Below are 20,662 nucleotides of genomic sequence, written 5' to 3'. Positions count from 1 at the left end.
ACTCTTCAATTGGCAAGTCAAAGCCACACTGATTGTAATATTGAATAACAACTACTAGTTCAGAAAAAAAGACAAAATGAAAAAAACCAAATGACGCAATCAAAAAGAAAACATTTAGGGTGTGTTTGGTATAACAGAAAATGTTTTTCGTAAAAAATATTTTCCAAGAAAATATTTTCTTGGAAAACAAGTAGTAATCTTATTCATTTTCCGGTGTTTGGTATGCAAATTAAGGAAAATAACTTCTCAAGAGTATTTATAAATAATTTAGATACAATAAACATGAAGTCATAAACTTTCGAACCAACAACCTTTCGAACCCACAAATTTCATAAACTTTCGAACCGCTAAACTTTCGAAACCGCAAAATTTCGAACCCGTAACTTTATAATTTCTAAACTCGTAAACTTCCAAACACATAAACCTCCGAACTCATAACTTTGGAACTTGTAAAATTTCGAACCTGTAAACCGAAAGATAAAAAAACTAAAACTGAAAATATATAAAAAAAATATTTTTTTCCCGGGGAGGGGGCAGGGGCGGCGGGGGTGCAGAAAAACGAAAAAACAAAAATTTTAAATTACAAAAAAAAAGTAATTTTACTTTTTTGTGCGGGGTGAGGGGCGCAGAAAAAAAAACAGAAATTTGAAAATTACAAAAAAAAGTAAAAAAAAAACTTTTTTTGTGCGGTGGGAGAGGGCAGTGGGGTGGGTGATGGGGTGGTGCAGAAAAATAAAAAAATAGAAATTTGAAATTACAAAAAAAATCTTTTTTTTTGCTGGGTGTAAGCTGGGTGGTGACAAAAAAAAAACTAAAATTTGAAAAAAAAAGCCTTTTTGGAGAGAGGGGTGGGGTTAGGTGGGTGGTATGAGGGTATAGGGTACGTGGGTGAGGGTGGGTAGGTTGAAAAGGAATTTTGGAAAATATTTTTCCCTCTTGATTAGGAAACATTTTTCTATAACTAGAGTACAATGAGTTGATAAGAAAAATATTTTTCAAAACATTTAATTCAATCAAACATGGAAAAATTGAAAAACTTTTTTCGAAAAATATTTTATGAAGTAACAAACACACCGTAGTTTAAAAAAGTTAAATATCTAGGCAAGTGATTTTTATTTTTTTTTCGAAAACTTATCTTGATTATCAGTTTTATTTTTACCTGCTTTGTTTGTGACTAAAAGGCGGAAAAAGAGTACTTGCAAAGATTAATAAAGAAGAGAACGCCGAGTAGAGACTTCAGTGTGTGCAACTCCGAGTGAGAGAGAAACAAGAGGATGTTAGGAAAAGAAGAATCGAACACGGTGTTGACGTTGCTCAAAGCCGGAGATCATCGGCCGTTCGATCAGATCGTCGCCGACTTCGCCTCCAGTTTCCCTCCCCCTCGCCAATTTTCTGCTTGCATCTGTCTCGCCTTAATCCTTGACGTAAATCTCCCTCTGTGTGTGTGTGTGTGTGTGTGTGTTTCTCTATCTATATATCTTTCTAAATGACTAGAAGAGCAGTTAATTGAAAAAATTAGGGTTTTGAATAGGTATATGATGCTAGACAAGGATTTTTGCTGCCCATTTTAGGGTTTTCATAGTTGGTGTATGTGGTGAGTATATTTTGACATCCCCATTTCTGTAAAGTTGAATATAACAATTCATGCATTTCGAGCTAAGAATGGGTTTTCGATTTGGAGAAGAGGAAGCAATACATTTTTGACCTTCAGAGCAATTCAGTTTTTCAATTACCAATTACAAGTTTTGAATTTGCTTGAATCTAGCTGCTCTTTTCTTGAAACAGAAAGGAAAAAGAGCAAAAATAATATTACTATTAGATTTGTGGTTTATCAAAAAAAAGGGCTGCTATTCTGATAGAAAATTGAGTTCTGATTGTAGTCCAAGCACAAAGTTTTGATTTGCAAGGTTTTAAAAGCAAAAATAATTAATTTTTCTTAGATTTGTGTGAGGAATTTAAGTATTCAACTATTTGAAGAAATTGCCATCAGGATCCCCCGATGGGTGACCTAGTGGTCGAGAGTTAAGATAACAACCTTTGAATCCTAGTAGAAGCTAAAGTGCATGAATCCATCCCATATACCTAAGCGCTGGTGGAGAGAGTTTTCTGGTATCTGTGCTAGCGAAAAGTAGTAGGTAACTAGTGGATTAGTCGAGATGCCCACAAACTGCCTCGTACACCGGTGTGCAAGGCAAGGGGTTTGACTCGGATACAGGATTTCCGAAAAGACATTGCAATCAAGGTTTTTCTTGTTGGAGGGAATTGTCTTCCATTCTTTGGAACTTGGAAAAAGCAAGGGGTTTGATTCGGATATAGGATTTCCTATGGTCCTTGTTTTCCACATTCAGAAAAAGTTACTTCATACTTTTTTTTTTGGGTTCTTGAAGTGATAATCAAAAGTTGCTTGAGAATCTTTGTATTTCCTTTGTAACTTATCAAAAAAAAAAAATCCATGTAATTCCTTTGTACCTTAGTCTTTCTCATCACACCTAGAAGTTTTCTTATATTGGACATCTATATCTCGTAGACAAGAAAAGTTTCGCAACTTGCTGCTATTAACAGCCCGGTATACCATCTTCTCTGCAGGGAAAACTTCTTAAACCAGCACAGAGATTAGTTGCTTATGCAATCCTTCAGCAGGTTTATTCCTCGCAAGAGCCTTCTTCAAACCCGTTCATTTCGTTGCTAGTAAATGTAAGTGCAGGTTATTAATGTTCATCATGGTTCAATTTGCTATTATTTTGTGTCCTGCAAATTGAATGGCTGTGAAGCCCTGTAACATGCAAAATGTATTCAATGCAATATTAAAATATATTCTCTGAAAGATTTGTGCTCAGATTTCTCTTTTTTTCTTGTGGAATTTAATAAATTATAGAACTGTACTCATGCTCGACTTTGTAATGTTAGGATGTCCAACAGTGTATAGTGTCTCATGCATTTACTTCTTCAGCACTTTTGATTGCTGCTCGTGGTTCTTTTTCTTAATTAAGCAGAACTATAGTAGAAACTGCTTTCTAGTTTCCACAAACTAAGGTTTGTACATCACGGTGATGGAAGGTATCGAGTTGAAAAAATGGGTAGTTGCAGGTCGGAAGAAATTTAGAGGTTCCCTTACTTTTAGGTATATCTTGAGGGAGGTGCAGGATGGGGCTACAAAGTTATTTATAGACATTACTAAGAGATGGCAGTAAGGCATTCATGAAGAAAAGGAACTAAAGGGAAGTGTAGTGAATGTGAAATAAGTTGAAAAGTGAAGTGCAGCAAGTAGAAATGGTGAGGATGGCAAAGAGAGTGCAAGTGCAAGGGAAAGCTGTTGTAACTTCTGACTCTAGCTTTTCTGATCTGGATTTAAATAGAATAATACTCCTTTTGCCTCTTGTTTCTTGTAGCTTCTATAACTGTCTAAATCCGAGAAAACCAACTCTAGCATGATGCTTTCCAGCAAAAGAAGAAAATCTGCAATATATACTAAGCTGATGCTTTCAACCTTTAGTGCAAGAAAGTGATGGAAGAAAACCCAAGAATTATTGCAGCGCTGTAAAACATATAAGATCTATCATGCATACAGGTAGAGTGCATCATTAATGCTTAGCTGAGTGTAAAGAAAACCTTTTTATGTGTGTATCCATCTCTGTTTTAAAAGGCGTTTCTGGGGCGAGCCCCGGGGTGAGGCGTACCAAAAACGCCCCGGGGCGATGGTGTGGGGCGAAAGTCTCAAGAGGCGTACGTCCCGCCATTTGGGGCGTACGCCCGAGCGTTCGGGGCGCGATTTTTTAGCAAAGAGTAAGCCCCAGAGACTTTTTCAAATTAAAACAAAATTTGTTGAATTAGTCCTTCAAATAATACCCAAATTCTCAAAAGTCAGTTTGGCAATTACTCAAAAGGTTTAAAAAGGAACTCAAAAGTATTAAATTTAAAAGTAAAGACTTTTTTTATTGATTTAAGCCCTAATTCATGGTTTTCCCAATTTTTTATCTTGTCCGCTAGTCTGCTAATATCTCCCAAAAACAACGAATATTTTTTTTTTTTTTTACAAATACAAAGAGAACTACATTCTTCTTCATAGCAGCAAATTCAAAGTTCAAATTGCAGGTTAATCATCCTTTTTGTTCCTCCATATAGAAAATTTTATTCTTTGACTCAAATTACTTGTGCTTGTAAGTAACGTATAATAGATTGTTTTGATTAGTTTTTTGTGGGGATGGAGCACACATATATATAGTTTTCTTCAATATTTATGCAATTTTACCTGTTTATAAATATTTGCTGTCATTATATTATTTTATAAAATATTAAAAACTAAATACCTATGATGCTTACGCCCCGCTGAGGCATATGTAAAACGCCTCGCCTTACGCCCACGCCTTTTAAAACACTGGTATCCATTTGTAGACTATATGCGGTACACAATTGGGAAGTTTTCAATGTTCTTCGAACACATAAAAGCAGACGTAAAAACTCTGAGGCAGATTGAGACAGTTATGGAGACTTTATGGTAAAAGCAGGATCAGTTAATGAATTTCGAGAAAATTAGCGGGATCAGTACCTTAGATTGTTGGAAGAAGAAACTGGTTAATCAAGCTTAGTCGCTGATGAGATAGTACAAAGGGAGGTATATGCTTGGAAGCTGAGCAGATTCAGGATTTTCATTCTAACCAGCCTTTGGACTCGCTAAAGTTTTTATTATGATTTGGATATTTAGGTGCATGCAACTTGTTAACAGTGTTCAAGGGAAGGGGTAGTATAAATAGTTATACGTGGGGGTAAATTTTAATTGTACGACTGGAAATTGTAACTCTCCTGACATGAAAAAAGCAAAAATAACATGACTTCCTGTGAGCTGTGCACGAATACAGAGACTTATACTGCTTTGGTAGCTGATCTTTTGTAGTATTCACGAACTATCTATCTCATATTACTCTCTCCCTTCACATGCACCTCAAACCACACACTTAATGTTCAATGAGCTTTCATTCACCATGAATTTAGTATATCACCTTCTTTACCTGTAAGTGATAAGCTCTTAAAAGTGATTTATATGACACATTCTTGCTTAAATTCCTTGATAGTTGTGATCAGATGACCTTTATGTCTTAACTATGATTTTTTGTTTTGCTTATTTGCAGGCAGCCTGTGACGAAGAAGCTGAACGATGTGAAAGAGCTTTTATTCTTCAGTTGTTGGGCTCAGCCAGCTCAACCAGTAGCAGAGAGGTTTAACTATTGGTTTCCTGTTGTGTGTATAATGGTCATGTTTAGAGGTTAAAAAGGGCCCTGGTTTTGTGCTCTTGCTTCTGATGTTTAAAGCTCAAAGCAAACGGTATTTTGTGTAAGATCAGTTGTAAATTAAGGGCTATAGTTGTCTGTGATGGATTTCCTCAATCACAAGAGAATATAATACTAACTATTTCAACTTGTTATGATGATAAAATTGGTCATTTACTTTTTTTAAAACGAGAATAGGTCCATTGCTGCAGAATAATCATCCACCCAGATGGCTTACTGGGTATTGTGGTCACCTGTATGATAGATTGCTAAATAGAGTTTATTGTGTAGGCGAAATAGAGCTTTTTGTCATGGTCCTGTGAGTAGTACAACAGCTGCACTGCTCTGATGGAAATGTTTCATCATTGAGATAGGGGAAAGACAGAATAGCCAAACCTTACTATACCTGCAGTATTAAAGTGCAATTCTCCGTTCTAAGATGCAAAAGACACTTTGAATATGCTATATCAACATAATTTTTCTGTCTTTGCACCTTTCCAATTTTAAGCTGAAGTCAGGAATGCATTTTATGCCCTGTCCCGCTCAACCCCCAGACCAGGAAAGGGAAAAAAGTATATTAAGTCTTGTCAGTGTTATTTGGTTTATAATTCTGCTCAGTATGTTTTAAAGCATCTTAGTTTGTAACTCTAGTCAAAATTATTTGGTTTCCTTTATCCGTTATACCATATTAGAACTGTTTCAGAAGTAATGCCTCATTGCAGGTTCTTAAGCAATCAGCAACAGATTACATGAAAATGTTTGATCCTTCACAACATGTAAGTGACCAATATTCTCATATCATCTTTTTCATTACTGGTGGTTACATGTACGGTAACTTATCCTTTTTCATCTCAATTTTGAACTTCACTAGTCTTTCCCCCAACGAGAGCAGTTGCAACAGCAATATGGTAGCAAAGCTCTACCAGAACAGCTTCATTGCTTGTTCAGGAACAGTTACGTGAAAAATAGCATTCCTGACCCTGATGTACCTCGTGGCTGTGATAGCAATTCATCAGAGTATGACTCCATGCTTTTATTTCTTGGTATTCTGTTTAGGTTACTACTTTATCACCAAAGAGCCCAGTTCCCCCCTCTTTGTTTCCCCTTCACAGACCCACAATTGGAGAAGTTTTTTTTCCTGTGAATTTTCCATCCTGGTATCTTAGTCTTGCATTGATAACTCAAGTCGGTCAATGATTTCTTATTCTTGGACATTATTTAATATTTAGCATTGGGAAATTTCAGGTTTGATCTTCTCCCTGGATCTAAACCTAAGATTGGATCTGGGGATGTTGATGAGACGATAACTGGATTGTTATCAAATTTGTCATTGGAAGGATTAGGACCTCAATGGATAAGGCCTCATCCTCCCAGGCTTCCTGTATTGGATGGAGAGGTAAGAACTACATGCTGTTATGTCACGGGAATAAATTGATCAATTTCTGGAGTATGTTAGATAACCCTCATATCTGCTGCAGCTAGTGTGGCTAAACCCTGATTACAATTATGAGCTTCTATGGGATCATGGGATGTGTGCCGATACTAGTAGAGGAGCTGCAGTCAGGGATTTGATTGCAAAAGCTCTAAAAGGTCCACTTGCACCTGCTCAACAAGAGGTGCATATGCTTCCTGTTGGATATTCCACTACATACTTGGTCAAGTTCTATTATTATTATTATTATTATTATTATTATTATTATTATTATTATTATTATTATCTAAATGACTGATTCACAAAATAAAGGCTTTTTTTCCTGATAAGTAGGGCAATCTTGGCCTTTTTTCTTGGATTTCTATGGCCATTCCTTGTGGATATAATTTCATGATTGACCTTTATGAGAAAAATGTAGGGTTGCATACCAATGAGAAAAGTGACAAGGTGGAACATATCCAAAGAAGGTCAATTTTGCTTATTCGTATTTATTGAACCTCGGTTTTCTGGTTCTGCTTCTCCACGCAACCCCAAAAAAACAAACAAAGAAAAAAAGATTTGGTGGTTCAACTACATACCTGGTGGAATGTTGTCTAGACTTTGTTAGTTTTGCAATTGACCATGCCGACTTTGAATGTTGGCAACGCTGGACAAATAGCTGCTCTAGTAGATCCTAAGTAGGATAGATAATATTTTCTTTTTTGTCAATAAATGTAAATTTTAGTTATAAAGACTGGTACTAAGTTGGAGCTGCAGTATATAATTCTTTAAGGAACTGATGAAGTCTCATAGATGTTCAGCCTAATCTACATGCTCATCCTACACCAGAAAGTAAGCAAAAGTATACTAGTGCATTTGATCTTCAAATTGAGTCAGCTTTATGTTCAAAAACGTATGTGATTCTTTTCTTCTACAATGTCCACCAGATGATGCTGGGATAGTATTCCATATTCTTCTTTGGTTCCACCCAGACCTTTCCTGTTCTAGCTCCTCTTCTTAGCATGACCAATTTGAGACCCAAAAGGTTTAGACAATACGCCATAACTGGGATGCTGGGCCAACACAAAATAAGAATAGGGCTGTTCCCTTCAGCCTCTTCTCTATGTGGGTAGCTTCTGCTGCAGATTTGCAATCCTTGTTCAGAAGATTGTCTTGTCAAACAGGTTTCATAAGCCACTACGAAGAGTTAAACCATCTTATATGATGCTTTTTTAGAGATTCGTTTTCAGCGCTAGGATGAGAGATTTCTGACCATATCCTGCAAGCAAGCAGAGAGTTGTAGCAAGATTCACAGTGAAGACCCTATTGCTATGGGCTGTCCAATTTAGCCTGTCTGCTTGTGAGACCGTGAAAGCCAGTAAATTGAGAAACTATACTATCCTTTCCAATTCTCAATCACTCCTGAAGACAATGTTCCTGCCATTTTTACTTCTGCAATAGCCAACTCTATTTCTGTATTCTGGAAAATGGTCAAAGGATCACTGAATCGTTGTTTGAGCTCCAGTTATCATGCCAGAAGGTATCCTGCAGCATCACCTGCTTTGCAGCAGATTCTGTCAACTAATTCCAATTTCCTTGAGATGTTTCCAAGCAGATTCTAACTGATGAGGAGTTGTCACTCCAAGCATTCTGCATCCCATACTTTTCTTTCATTACTTTCTTCAATAGGGCCTATTTAAAGACTATCTCCCGACAACCACTTTCTGGGAGCCTTGGGCTATTCCTTCTCATTGGCTGTGACAGAGCTCCACCTCACCAGCTGATATGTCCTCTTGTTCCTTACTAGAACCAGATATCTCCTAAGGTTATCCAGTCTCCTCTATTCTTTGCTGGCATAAGGAACAAGAACATGACATATGTTGGCAAGAGTCTAGTACACTATTGATAAGGATCAGTCGACCCACCACCACCACCACCACCAACAAACCCAGTATATTCCCAAAAGTGGGGTCTGGGGAGGGTAGTGCGTACGCTTACTTTAGCCCTATCTAGTGAAGGTAGAGAGGCTGTTTCCAATAGACCCTCGGCTTAGAAAGAGTGAGAAGAAGAAGGCGAAGAAGAGGAAGAAGATGAGGGGGGAAGAAGAAGAGGAAGAAAGAGAAAAGGGAAAAAAAGAGGGGGGGGGGAGGGGAATTAGTAGTACTAAACACTAACAACAGGAAATACGATAACAGAAGCGAACTAAATCACATGACGAAGTAACGATCTACGTAAGCATATGCAGGAACTTGAGTGCTACTAAAGTAACGGGTAAAAAAGGAGAAACTTACAATTACCTACTACCCTTCTACCTTAATCCTCGATCTCCATACCTTCCTATCAAGGGTCATGTCCTTAGTAAGCTGAAGTCGCGCCATATCATGTCTAATCACCTCTCCCCAATACTTCCTTGGCCTACCTCGACCTCTTCTCAAACCCGCTATGGTCATCCTCTCACATCTCCTGACAGGAGCATCAATGCTTCTCCTCTTCACGTGCCCGAACCATCTCAGCCTCGACTCCCGCATCTTGTCCTCCACGGAGGCCGCTCCCACTTTGTCCTGAATAGCTTCATTCTTAATCTTATCTCTCTTGGTATACACATTCATCCATCTCAACATCCTCATTTCTGCTACTTTCATCTTCTGCACATGTGAGTTCTTAATTGGCCAACACTCCGCCCCATATAGCATAGTTGGTCGGACCACCACTTTGTAAAATTTACCTTTAAGTCTTGGCGGCAGATTCCTATCACATAAGAGCCGGACGCAAGCCTCCATTTCATCCATCCCGCTCCAATACGATGTGCGACATCCTCGTCAATCTCCCCGTTACCCTGGATAATAGATCCGAGATACTTGAAACTACCTTTCTTGGGGATAACTTGAGTATCAAGCTTCACATCCACGTGTGACTCATGAGTCCCATCACTGAACTTGCACTCTAAGTATTCTGTCTTAGTCCTGTTCAACTTAAAACCTTTAAACTTCAAGGTCTGCCTCCAAACCTCCAATCTTGCGTTGACCCCGCTTCGCGTCTCGTCGATCAACACTATATCATCGGCAAATAGCATGCACAATGGCACTTCCCCATGTATATGCCGCGTCAGCACGTCCATCGTCAAGGCAAATAAAAACGGGCTAGATTAGTCGACCCACCAAAGAAAAGTATTGCTTCTTCCAACATGCCAGCTTCCTTTCACATTTCTGCCCCATCTCTTGCCAAATGCCTCCAGATTTGTGCTTTTATCCCGAAGGGAGGCCTAAAGATGTTGCAGGTGAGCTTCCTACCTTACAAGTTACAACCAAGTACTTTAGCCAGGTCCCTAATGTTTGGGAGTATCATTAGCTGATTATTCCAGCTGTTTTTAGTATACATCATACCTAAAAACAACTAATATCAACCTTAGATATCTCAGCTGCTCTACTATAATACATAGAATCAGTGTGTTGAAATGGCTAAGGTGTCCTGCCCATCACAAGTAGTTTTAAAAATCTTATCTTCATGCAGTACCAGTTTGATCATTCTTCTAAAACCTTGCATAACAAATATGAACAAGAAAGGGAATACAAGTTTCCCCTGTCTCTGTCCCTTTATGAAGAAAGAAAAAAAAACACTTTAGGTCACTCATTAGCTACTAAAATTGCATTCATGATTTCTCTCCCTGATGTATGCAATTTCTGTTTTAGTTTCTAATTTATTGACAACCCTTTTTAACCTCTGTGTGAGTTGCTTTGCGTTGATATTGTAAAGCTCTCAACCTGGCTTTTTGATCTGAATTTTTTTTAACTCCATGGAAATATGAGATGCATTTAAGCTTTTCTCGAAAACCTCATGAAGATGGAAATCATTTATGGCCCTCGTTATGTCATCCTTCAACACTTTCTAGCAACTCTAAACGAAACTCATTTAGTACCCATCTGGACTAGGAGTTCCTTCATCAGTTTCTTAGCAATATTTATATTATGAAACGGTACGAAAAAAAAGAAGATTTTTTTCTTATATGATCGGATTAAAAAGTAACTCTGGGATTGTTGAATCACGGTGAAAAAAAAGAAAGAAAAAATAAACATATAACGCAATGAAACCGTCAATAGTATTTTTCAACTCCTCCGAAAGGAAGAATGGCAATTTGATCCTTTACCCATCTGCGTAATGTTGAAGATTTTAAGAAAAGAAGAACTTCTTGTATTTCTATGTGTCTATTTATATCTCAAGAACAAGCTACTTCTACAAGGTTCCTATGACCTATTCAAATCAAGTAAAGATCTAATCTATGGCTTATTCAAATGAATAAGTCAAAGTTGTAACAGATAACAGGAAACGAGGAAACAATATATAACTTATTCAAAACTGTTAATATATGACTTATTCAGGAAACATTATTCCTAAATTCTCCTACAATCACCATTCCCCCTCAAGTTGGTGCGAAGATGTCACACATGCCTAACTTGCAAACTAGTGAAAAGAATTTTTTGTTGACCCTTTTTTAAACACATCAACTATTTGTTTCTCTGATGACACATAAAGCAAGTCAAGACACCGCTTCTGATCTTTTGTTTTGATGAAGTATCTATCAATTTCAACATGTCTCATTCGGTCTATGTTGAACAGTATTATGAGCTATACTGATTGCAGCCTTGTTATCACAATACGAAGCAAAGTTTACCTTTTTTAGACAATCTCAATTCCTCTAGTAGATTTTGTAGCCACAGAAGGTCATAAACACTCTGGGCCAAAGCTCTATAATCTGCCTCTACACTTAATCTAGCAACTACACTTTGCTTCTTGCTTCTCCAAGTAACTAAGTTTTCTTCTGCGAGTGTATAGTAACCAGATGTAAATTGTTAGAGATCCATCCTAGTCCGCATCTGTATAGGTTTCTACTTGGAGGTGGCCATGTTTGGAGAAAAAGAGACCTTTGCCTAGAGCAGACTTCAGAAACCGCAAAATGTGAAAACAGCTTGCATATGAGAATCCCGAGATCATGCATTAACTGATTCACCAAGCTGACTGAATAAGCTATATCTGGTCTAGTGTGGGAGAGATAATGAGTCTTCCAACCAATCTCTGATATCTCTCTTTATTAACTGACTCTCCAGTTCTGCTTTGTAACTTCTGATTGCTTCCAATGGGCGGTTCTGCCAGTTTGCAACATGTCGTATCAGCTTCTTTCAAGAGATCCAAAATATATTTCCTTTGAGAAATAAAGGTTCCTCTTTTTTATCTAGCAACCTCAATTCCTAAGAAGTACTGCAATAATACTAGATACTTATTTTAAATTCTTCTGCCAACGACTTCTTTAATTGGGTCATCTCCTCTTTGTCATCTCTAGTCATTACTTTGTCATCAACATAAACTATGAGAAGAGTGAGTTTACCCTTTTGATGTCTTATGAAGAGGTTGTGATCAACATTGCTTTGTTTGTTGCCGAAGGAGATCATTGCTTTGTAGAATCTGTCAAACCAAGCTCTAGGGGATTGCTTCAGTTCATACAAGGCTTTCTTCAGTTTGCACACCTTTCCTTGACTTTGTTCAATATCAAATCCAAGAGGAATCTCCATATACACCTCTTCTTCTAAGTCTCCATGAAGAAATGCATTCTTTACATCAAACTGTTGTAAGTCGGTCCCCATCAAGATTAGCTGCACAAGAGAATTTTTTTTTGATAGCGTTCATTTTAGCAACAGGGGCAAATGTCTTTTGATAATCCACTCCACAAGCAATCTTGCTTTGAATCTTTCGATTGAGCCATCATCCTTGTGTTTCACATTGAAGATCCATTTGCAGCCAACTGACTTTTGTCTGGTGGTGAAGTGATAAGTTCCCAAATTGTATTTTTTGACAAGACTTTCATTTCTTGAATCATAGCTTCCTTTCATTTAGAATCTGCAAAAGCTTCCCACCAATTCTAGGGAAGAGAGACAGTAGAAATAGACAATGTAAAGGCCCTATAGGAGGAAGACGGAATTATAGGAGACTAAATTAGATAAAGGGTGTTTAGTGGTGCAAGATATGACTCCTTTTCTGTTAGCAATGGGCAAATCTGACTCATTAAGAAATGTAAATAACTCAGGTTCAGCTTCAGTAGATCGCATGATGGTTTCTTTCTATTTCTCTTTGATTAAGTTTTCAAATCAGGCTTATCCACAGCGTACCCCAGGAAGAAAAATCTCCCAGAAAAAAATGCCGAAATGTGGTCTACTCGCCGGCACGTGAGGCTGACGGTTGCCGGAGTTGGACTTCTGAAGGCGCATGGGGCAGTCTTTGCCGAAGCTGCTTGTTGGGGTTTTGTGGCCGTAGAGAGAGGGGGAGCCTGTGGTGGTATTAGTTTCCCCACAGGCCACAGCACAACAGAAAGCTCGAAAATTATTGTGACAGTAGGCTATGGAGAGAAACTCGACCTCTTTTTTCAAAAAAATTAAACCCTAGTGCTGCAAGGGTGAAAAACTCACCTCAAAAGGCAGCAATGGCTCTGATACCATGAAGATTTTAAGAAAAGAAAAAGAACTTCTTGTATTTCTGGTGTTTATTTACATCTCAAGAACATGCTACTTAAACAAGGTTCCAATGACTGACCTATTCAAATCAAGTAAAAATCTAATCTAATACTTATTCAAATGAATAAGTCGAAGCTGTTACAAATAACAGGCAACAAGGAAGCACTATAGGACTCTGTTAATCTATGACTTATTCAGGAAACAATATTCCTAAAAATCCTCCTACAATCAACAAATTTTGCCTCGAAGGTTTATTGAAGTTGTTCGCTTTCTTCTTCAGTTATCTTTGGAGTGTCTTCTATATAAATATACAGTCTCCACTCTGATTCTGTTTGTATATAGTTCTGTAGAATTCTACTATCGTCCGTCTTAATGTCATCTTGATCCTCCGTAATTACTTGATTCACTTGTAACTTTTCAATAGGGTTGTAGCTTCCATGTTTATTAGTCATCTTCTGATATAATTTAGTTTTTTTCCTTTCTAACGAAAGATATGTAGAAGTTTGTCTCTGCGAATTGGCTTTCTCGCACTTGGCAATCTCCTTCAATTCTATCGGCAGATTTGGTTTTGGCTTTGCAGGAGTTAGTTGTCAACAAGTTCCCTTTTCTTCTTTGCTTTATCTAGATTTAGGATTTGTCGTATTAGGTCTGATTTTCTCTTTTCTCAGTTGCAAAGGGACGTGTGCTCCATTCCTTCAGCTTGAGAAGCATTTTCAGTTTTTTTTTCGCCTGAACATAATCTGGTATCCTTGGTTCCCTTCTACCTCAAAAAAGCTCTGCCAACTTTGGACCATGTGTATGAAACTCTAAACCTTCATTCACAGGTTTACCAACTTGAATTAGGAGCTAATGTTTTCCTGGTGATAACAGTGAGCATAAGGGCAGTGTGATCTGATGATAGTCCAATGGAGTTGATTTTTTAATTTAAATTCATCATCCCACTTAGTGGAAAAAGAAATCTGTCAATCCTCGACACTACTCTTGCATTGTCTCCTTGTTGTTAGGTAAATTTTCTACCAGATAAAGAAGGGTCAACCAATTCCAATCTTCTACCATTTACAGAATTCAGCCATTGTGCTGTATGTCCTATTGTTGTTGTTTCTTTCCGTTGCCTACTTGGTGGTATTATTACTGAGGTCCAACACGCAGCCCCTGGCATTTGACATCTCAAATAAAAAATCCACCCTCTTTTTTCTAATAATGCTAGAAGTTAGAACTATATACTCTAGTAGGTGCTAGTAAACATTCTGGAACAAGCTTGACAACATAACACTAATGCTATAGTGGCCGCTCGCCATAATTTCACCTGCCTATGCTATTTTATGCCATAAATTTTTTTAACATCTTGGCCTACTTAATGCACCAAGATTACATGCCCCACCCATTTGCTTGTGAATTTGTCTAGCTGCTATCTCAGTAGATCTTCAAGTTTCCTTTTTCACAAGCAGCATATGTCTTGCTCTCCACTTATGGCCAAACGCTTTTCTCTGTCTATGTTTTTCCTTACTGTTCAAGCCCCTTATATTCCAAGTTATGATCCTCAACTTCATTTTCGTCCATCCAGCGACAGTTTTGGCCTGCTCCCAGTCTCCTGGTTGACATGGAATTCTTGGTTTTTGAGCTATCTTTATCCTTTTTACCTTAGAGTTGCTTGAATTGCTTGTGGTGACAATACCCTTTTCTGGGTGGTATATATCAATAACTAGAAAAAAGTTCAGTGCTCTGTCCTCGGTTTAGAAAATAGATCTTGGGTCTAATTTAACCCCGAAAGCTAACTCGAGATGAGGATTGTCCAAGAGCATACAAGGAGGTAATATCTCATTCCCTTAACCAGTGTGAAACACTTAAACACACACTGCATGCTGGCTGAACATTTAATGCAGGGACAGTATAAGGGCCCAATATCAGTAAACAAAGAATTGGAATGAGTTGAAAATGGACTTTGGGCCTATCACAACTCCAAAATTTAGCTCGCGAGGTGAGGGTTCGCAAGACCACCTAAGGAAAACAACACCACATTCCCTCGACCAATATGGGAAGTTTAACATCCTCAAAGCCTTCAAAGTTAGCACCTAGCTGCTTGCGTAGTCTATGGTATTCTCAAATCCAAGCAGTGTTGTCAAAGGCGCGCTTAAAGCGCGCTTAAGCCCTGAAGCAAGGCTCAAAACATGTTGAGCGCTTCGCCTCGCTTTGTGGGCGCTTTAGTATCACATCAAGGCTCTAAGGCATATTATTCCTTGCCAATGAGTGTAATCATGAAAAGGCAACATTAAACAATTGATATTTCACTTTATCGTAATCTTTTTCCAATTTCTTTGTCCATATATTTGTTATTCATGCTTATAATTATTAGTCTTGTACTACATATACATATTTTTACTTTTTCTCCCGTTGCGCTTTTTTTCATTAAAGCTCACGCTTTATTTGCGTTTTGCGCTTAAAGCCCCAACGGACCTTAGAGCTTTTTTGCGCTTTTCGCCTTTGATAACACTGGATCCATGATGATGTTTCCATCTCCATTGGGTGTTTCTAGAAAACGTGGTTGACCTTTGTCCCTTGATAATGCTAGTAATGGGACTTTGTCACATGTCTCAATTGTGGAAGACTGTCTCTGGGAGCAATTTCTCCATTCTAAAGGCTTCTTTCTCCCTTTAATGACCATTGATCCCCTGAGTTTGATTCCTCTGTTTCATGCTGCCCATGGTACCTTGTCGGTTTTGCCATTTGGCTTTCCTCCTCTCCTTTTATTAGGTCAAAATATTTCGAAATTTTAGTCGGTTTTTGTAAGATATGACCAAAACTTGAATTATTACTAAATTGAACATCAATGTTTCTATTGGCGGTTTTGAGGCCCACCTATGAGGACCTATAAATGAAATATTCTGGCTTCTCTTTGCGTTTTGCACCTTCTTAGACCGTCCTCCTTGTGTGCTTGCCGTAGGCCTATTATTCTTGTAGATCATGTCTTCATGTCCACCTTACATTTGCCGAGTCCTTGACCATTTTCTCCTTTTCCATGTAAGTACCTCTCATTTGAATGACCAAATCTGAATTATAAAACTTTCCAGAACGGGTGTGCTATCTCCTTGTTGCCGCAACTAATTACATCAACCTGTAATTCATCCCCAACGACCCCTTTTTGACCAATCCAAAGATATATACATTGTCCTGGTGAGGATTAGCAGTCTTTTGTCTAGTCTATGTTTCTATTTTGATTCTTGTGTTGGTCTCTGCCTAAATAGAAACTTTAATCCAGCTCGTCTAAGACGTCTTGTGAATTCTCTAAAGAGTGTCTTGATCACTCGGACGAGTCCATCGGAGCTGGTTTTCAAACTAGTTGCTTTGTTTATCTCCAACCAGCCACTGCTCTCACTGACTGTCGCCCATAGATTTGTCTCCAGCCGCAAATATAGCGCAACCCAAACAGTTTTATCCATACTCGTTTTAGTCTATAGATATGTTGGGAAACAGCCAGCTACCACTGTCCACCATTTCAATATCATATTCTTTCGGGACCGTTCCCTAATTTAATTTTTTGTCTCTTTTCTCAATTCCCTGATTTTTAATTTGATTTTTCCGGACCATCCCCTGATTTGTAGTCCATTCATTTCATAAACTTGGCCCTTGCTGCCACCATCTATTTGCTCAGTCATCCACCTTTGAATATTAGAGCTTAATGGATCTAGCTTCAATTCTTCTGACTAGCCTAGTCGTCTGCTGTCGGAAGCCTTTTCTCGATCATTCTTTGCCTATTAATCCATCCCCTGATCCATTACTCATTTTTTATGCCGACTCTAGCCATCTTCTCTGTTTTACCATCTCAGTAACTATATGTTACTGAGAATCTCAGAAAAGTTTTTCTTATGCGTTGGCTTTTTCTACATTTTTTTTGGATTTTTGTAGCTGTCTTTCCTGAGGTGTTGTCCGTAATTTCTGGCTTAATAATAACATCGTTTATAGCCCTCAGTTGCAACTATGCCTACATACCTCCCATAGATGTCGAAGTTTTGCAAGACATAGTATTCCCACCTCAGTCTTTTTTCTGGACAAGTTTTCAGTTCCTTCTGATTCTCAAGGTGAAGTATGTTACAATAAGATCAATCTGCTACCAATTGTGTTGCGGCTAATGAAGTTTCTGCTCCTTGCCACCTATTAGTACTTTTGAAAGAATTAAACTTGCAACTCAAAACCCCAGACAATGGATTGAATAACCCAAAACCCTGATCTCTTGTAAAATCTTATATATTCCATGTTGGACAACCATATAGCTCAACATCCTGGTTTTTGGGATTCACATCTGATTACGAATGGAGTGACATCGTCATTTATTTTTATTTTGTGTAATATTGTCATGAGATGAGCTTAAATAGAACGACATTGCCTATGTGAATTCATATAGCCAACTTCTAACTTGTTTGGGATTGAGGCATAGTTGCTGTACTTGTGATGATGATCTTACTAGTGAGAATGAGCTTAAAAATGTCTGCTTTGATACCATGGGGAAGAATTTGAGCATCCAACAAAAATCTTAACGTAAATGGTAGAGTAGCTAAGATCTTGGAAGTTCTCATTTAACCAGGTGGGACAATTATAGCCTGTGATGTTTTCGTAGTGATATTGTATGATTTTTACCAGAAATGGTAGGTTTTCCTTTCCATTCTCCGACTGAAATATAAATCAACTTATCACATTTCACGTCACCTTATTCTAGCCTTAAGTTACCATGTTTGGTTCAAAAATGGATGGTTTTGTTGTAGTTGTTGCTTGATAGTTGCTCGCTGTTTGAATTAATTTTCGAGAGAGAATGGAGAAGCTCTGCACCCTAGGCTCATCATTGGCTGGATAGTATTCCTTCAGATCTTCATTACAAGTTGTTCATGCCTGCTTCTTCAAAATAATTCTTTAATGGGAAGCTTTAGTTTAGCATAGCAAATTCATTATTTCTTATGACTACCGAGAGAGTAATGATCGAGAAAGCTCATTCACTTATTCTTTTCATCTTGAGACTTTTAGTGTATTCATTAGCAACTTCTTGAAAGTGTTTCTCTTACTCTTGACCAGCAAGTACTATTGGAGTTGGCAAATGACCCAAAGCTTGTCTACCATTGTGGGTTGACACCAAGGAAGCTGCCAGTATGAGTTCTGCAACCCTCAAGTGTATTATGAGTTCCTACTAACTGGCGGCTTGCCTGATTCTGAAGATAGTATGTTCTCTTTTTCAGGAACTTGTGGAGAACAATCCTATTATTGCAGTTGAAGTTCTGGTTAAGCTGGTTAATTCACCAGAGATTGCAGAGTATGTCCTTGTTCCTTGATCCCTTGTTTATTGATTAGCATTCGTGATGCCCTTGTGTTCATGATTTAAAGCCTTATATGCTAATTCCTAGATTGCAAGTGTCAGTTGGGGGGTTTAGTTGAACTGTCTTTCTTTATTGAAGGTTGTAGAACTACCATTCCGTATTTTGTATGGACGTTGCACTGAATTTCATCACACATTCTGAGATTCTGCAGTTTATATCTTGTTGCAGATATTTTACCGTTCTTGTTAATATGGAGATGAGTCTTCATTCAATGGAAGTTGTTAACAGGCTCACTCAAGCAGTTGAATTGCCAACCGAATTCATACATATGTACATCACCAATTGTATATCTTCCTGCGAGAACATCAAGGTCCTCTATCTGCATAACTTCTTTCCTATTAGTTGAACTTTCCATTGACTTGAAGCGGCTCAATTTATTGAACCAGGCAATTATTAGGTTATTCGGAGTGTGACTTATTCAAACTCTTAACTGACCAGGAGGCAGGAGTTACTTGGGTTACCATGCTATTCTTGAATTGGTTTCTCACCCATTTATCATCCCAATTTCAGATTGGTGTTGTGATGGAGGAAACTTGGTATTTCTGTAGGTTCTTTGATGATGTTCCTTATCATAAAGCATGTGGGGTGAAATACTATTAATTTGGGAATACAGTGTTACTTGCCTGCAACTATCCTGCTTCTGGAGATTATAAGACCTTTGCATCTCATTCTATTTCGATCATGTAGTTCTTTTCGGTTGCATTTTTTGTTACAGCTGGTAAAGAGTAGATGTCACAAGTAAGTGAATCAGTGAACTGATACTTAGTATAATAACGGAAAGGGTGTGAATCTGTTTCACTTGGAAGTGGGCTCCAAATCTCATTGCCTCTGTGCAGATTTCAGGAGACATACAAAATAGTTCTTCTAATGTAGGAAGGAAAGGGTCTGTGACATATGAATTGCGTGTCATAAGACGCTCATTGATTTCCATTTGCTGACATTTCTAGAATCTACAATGTTATTCTCATTGGTTGCGTGGTTAACATACTTATTTTCCAAAATTTCAGGATAGATATATGCAAAACCGACTTGTAAGACTTGTCTGTGTTTTCCTACAGAGCTTGATCCGGAATAAGATCATAAATGGTAAGTGTCTATTATCATCGTTTTAGTGTATTCCGTTAATTAAATAGCATGCAATACCACATATATTGCATACATCTTATGATTATTTTGAGAATTCAACAAGAAACAAGCAGCTAGATGGAGCGCAAGTGCCAATTTATCTGTGGGGTTGGGACAGATGAAGAAGGGAGAATAATAACGAGACTAGATGCATTAAACCAAGATGTTTGCTTATCTGTCACTGAAATTTGGTATTCAGCTTGCAGTAACTTTCTGAGCCTAGTCTTGGCAAATGCTGTTAAGTGCATAATTGTGGACTATATGGTCTAGCCTTGCTTTTAAGTTTTCTTTTTTAGTACCATGCATTGATGTACGTCTGTATTTCTTAATTAAAAATGTACGTCTGCATTTTATTTGGGGAGTAGTTACTGGTTTTTCTTTGTTCGATTAGTGAGAAAACCACCAGGATGCTAAAAGATATACTTGTTGACTGAATACTTAGTGCTTCTCTTGTTCTCTGCAGTCCATGATCTCTTCATTGAAGTACAAGCATTTTGTATTGAGTTCTCAAGGATTAGAGAGGCCGCGGGGCTGTTTAGGCTTCTGAAGACTTTGGAGTAGACGCTTGCCTCATTCATCCAATTCCTTAGATAAAGTTTTATTTGATGTAGCATGTGTACATGTGTTTTGATTTTTTTCTTCTTCTCTTGTTTCTATTCCGTTCTTCCTGAGTAGTTAGCACCCAAATGTGGGTCATTGTATCCTTGGATCAGAAAAGTTATCATTATAAAGTTTATTTCGCAGTTAGCACATTCATTTTTCCAAAATTTAAAAATGAAAAAGAGTAATCCCTTGTTTTCATTGTGGTTCCTGGAGAGAAACGTTTTGATTGCTGGCTAGTCACTACTATGGACCGTTCTTTGATGGCTATTCCGATAGTACAAACCACAAAGTAATATTAGAGTTGCCTACAAATTGCCCAGTGGAAAAAATGGATACCATAATTGGTAAAACGTGTTGTTAAAAAATAATGGAAAACATAATAATTTGGTGAAAGCATGA

At 37.9% G+C, this 20,662-nt stretch overlaps 1 protein-coding gene across 4 annotated transcripts; it reads left to right on the top strand.

The window, feature by feature from the left end:
- Nucleotides 1-1,168: 1,168 nt before the first annotated feature.
- LOC104093560 (uncharacterized) lies at nt 1,169-20,412 on the top strand. Of its 4 annotated transcripts, none has more exons than XR_011408558.1 (13): nt 1,169-1,424; nt 2,587-2,694; nt 5,127-5,213; nt 5,987-6,040; nt 6,136-6,281; nt 6,510-6,660; nt 6,743-6,880; nt 18,237-18,308; nt 18,398-18,471; nt 18,704-18,845; nt 18,974-19,014; nt 19,543-19,621; nt 20,124-20,412. XR_011408558.1 is itself a non-coding variant. In XM_009599322.4 (12 exons), coding segments are annotated over exons 1-12 (1,230 nt in total). In that variant the 5' UTR covers nt 1,169-1,274; the 3' UTR covers nt 19,545-19,621. The 4 variants fall into 4 exon arrangements, 2 of the variants coding, with proteins under 2 accessions (XP_009597617.1, XP_009597616.1); XR_685676.4 differs by having other exon boundaries at nt 18,974-19,071; XM_009599322.4 differs by lacking the exon at nt 20,124-20,412 and having other exon boundaries at nt 18,974-19,079.
- Nucleotides 20,413-20,662: the final 250 nt, after the last annotated feature.

This window comes from Nicotiana tomentosiformis, chromosome 6 (assembly GCF_000390325.3).
Source record: "Nicotiana tomentosiformis chromosome 6, ASM39032v3, whole genome shotgun sequence".
NCBI classification, from domain to species: domain Eukaryota; kingdom Viridiplantae; phylum Streptophyta; class Magnoliopsida; order Solanales; family Solanaceae; genus Nicotiana; species Nicotiana tomentosiformis.
The sequence above is the reverse complement of the archived record's forward strand: the minus strand, read 5'-3'. Positions and strand labels throughout refer to the sequence as shown.

What these genes read in the sequence shown, in the direction of transcription:
- LOC104093560 (XM_009599321.4), top strand. Translation starts at nt 1,275, where the DNA reads ATGTTAGGAAAAGAAGAATCGAACACGGTGTTGACGTTGCTCAAAGCC. An exon ending in GTCTCGCCTTAATCCTTGAC is followed by an intron (nt 1,425 to 2,586) that starts GTAAATCTCCCT and finishes TCTTCTCTGCAG; the next exon opens with GGAAAACTTCTTAAACCAGC. An exon ending in TGTGATAGCAATTCATCAGA is followed by an intron (nt 6,282 to 6,509) that starts GTATGACTCCAT and finishes GGGAAATTTCAG; the next exon opens with GTTTGATCTTCTCCCTGGAT.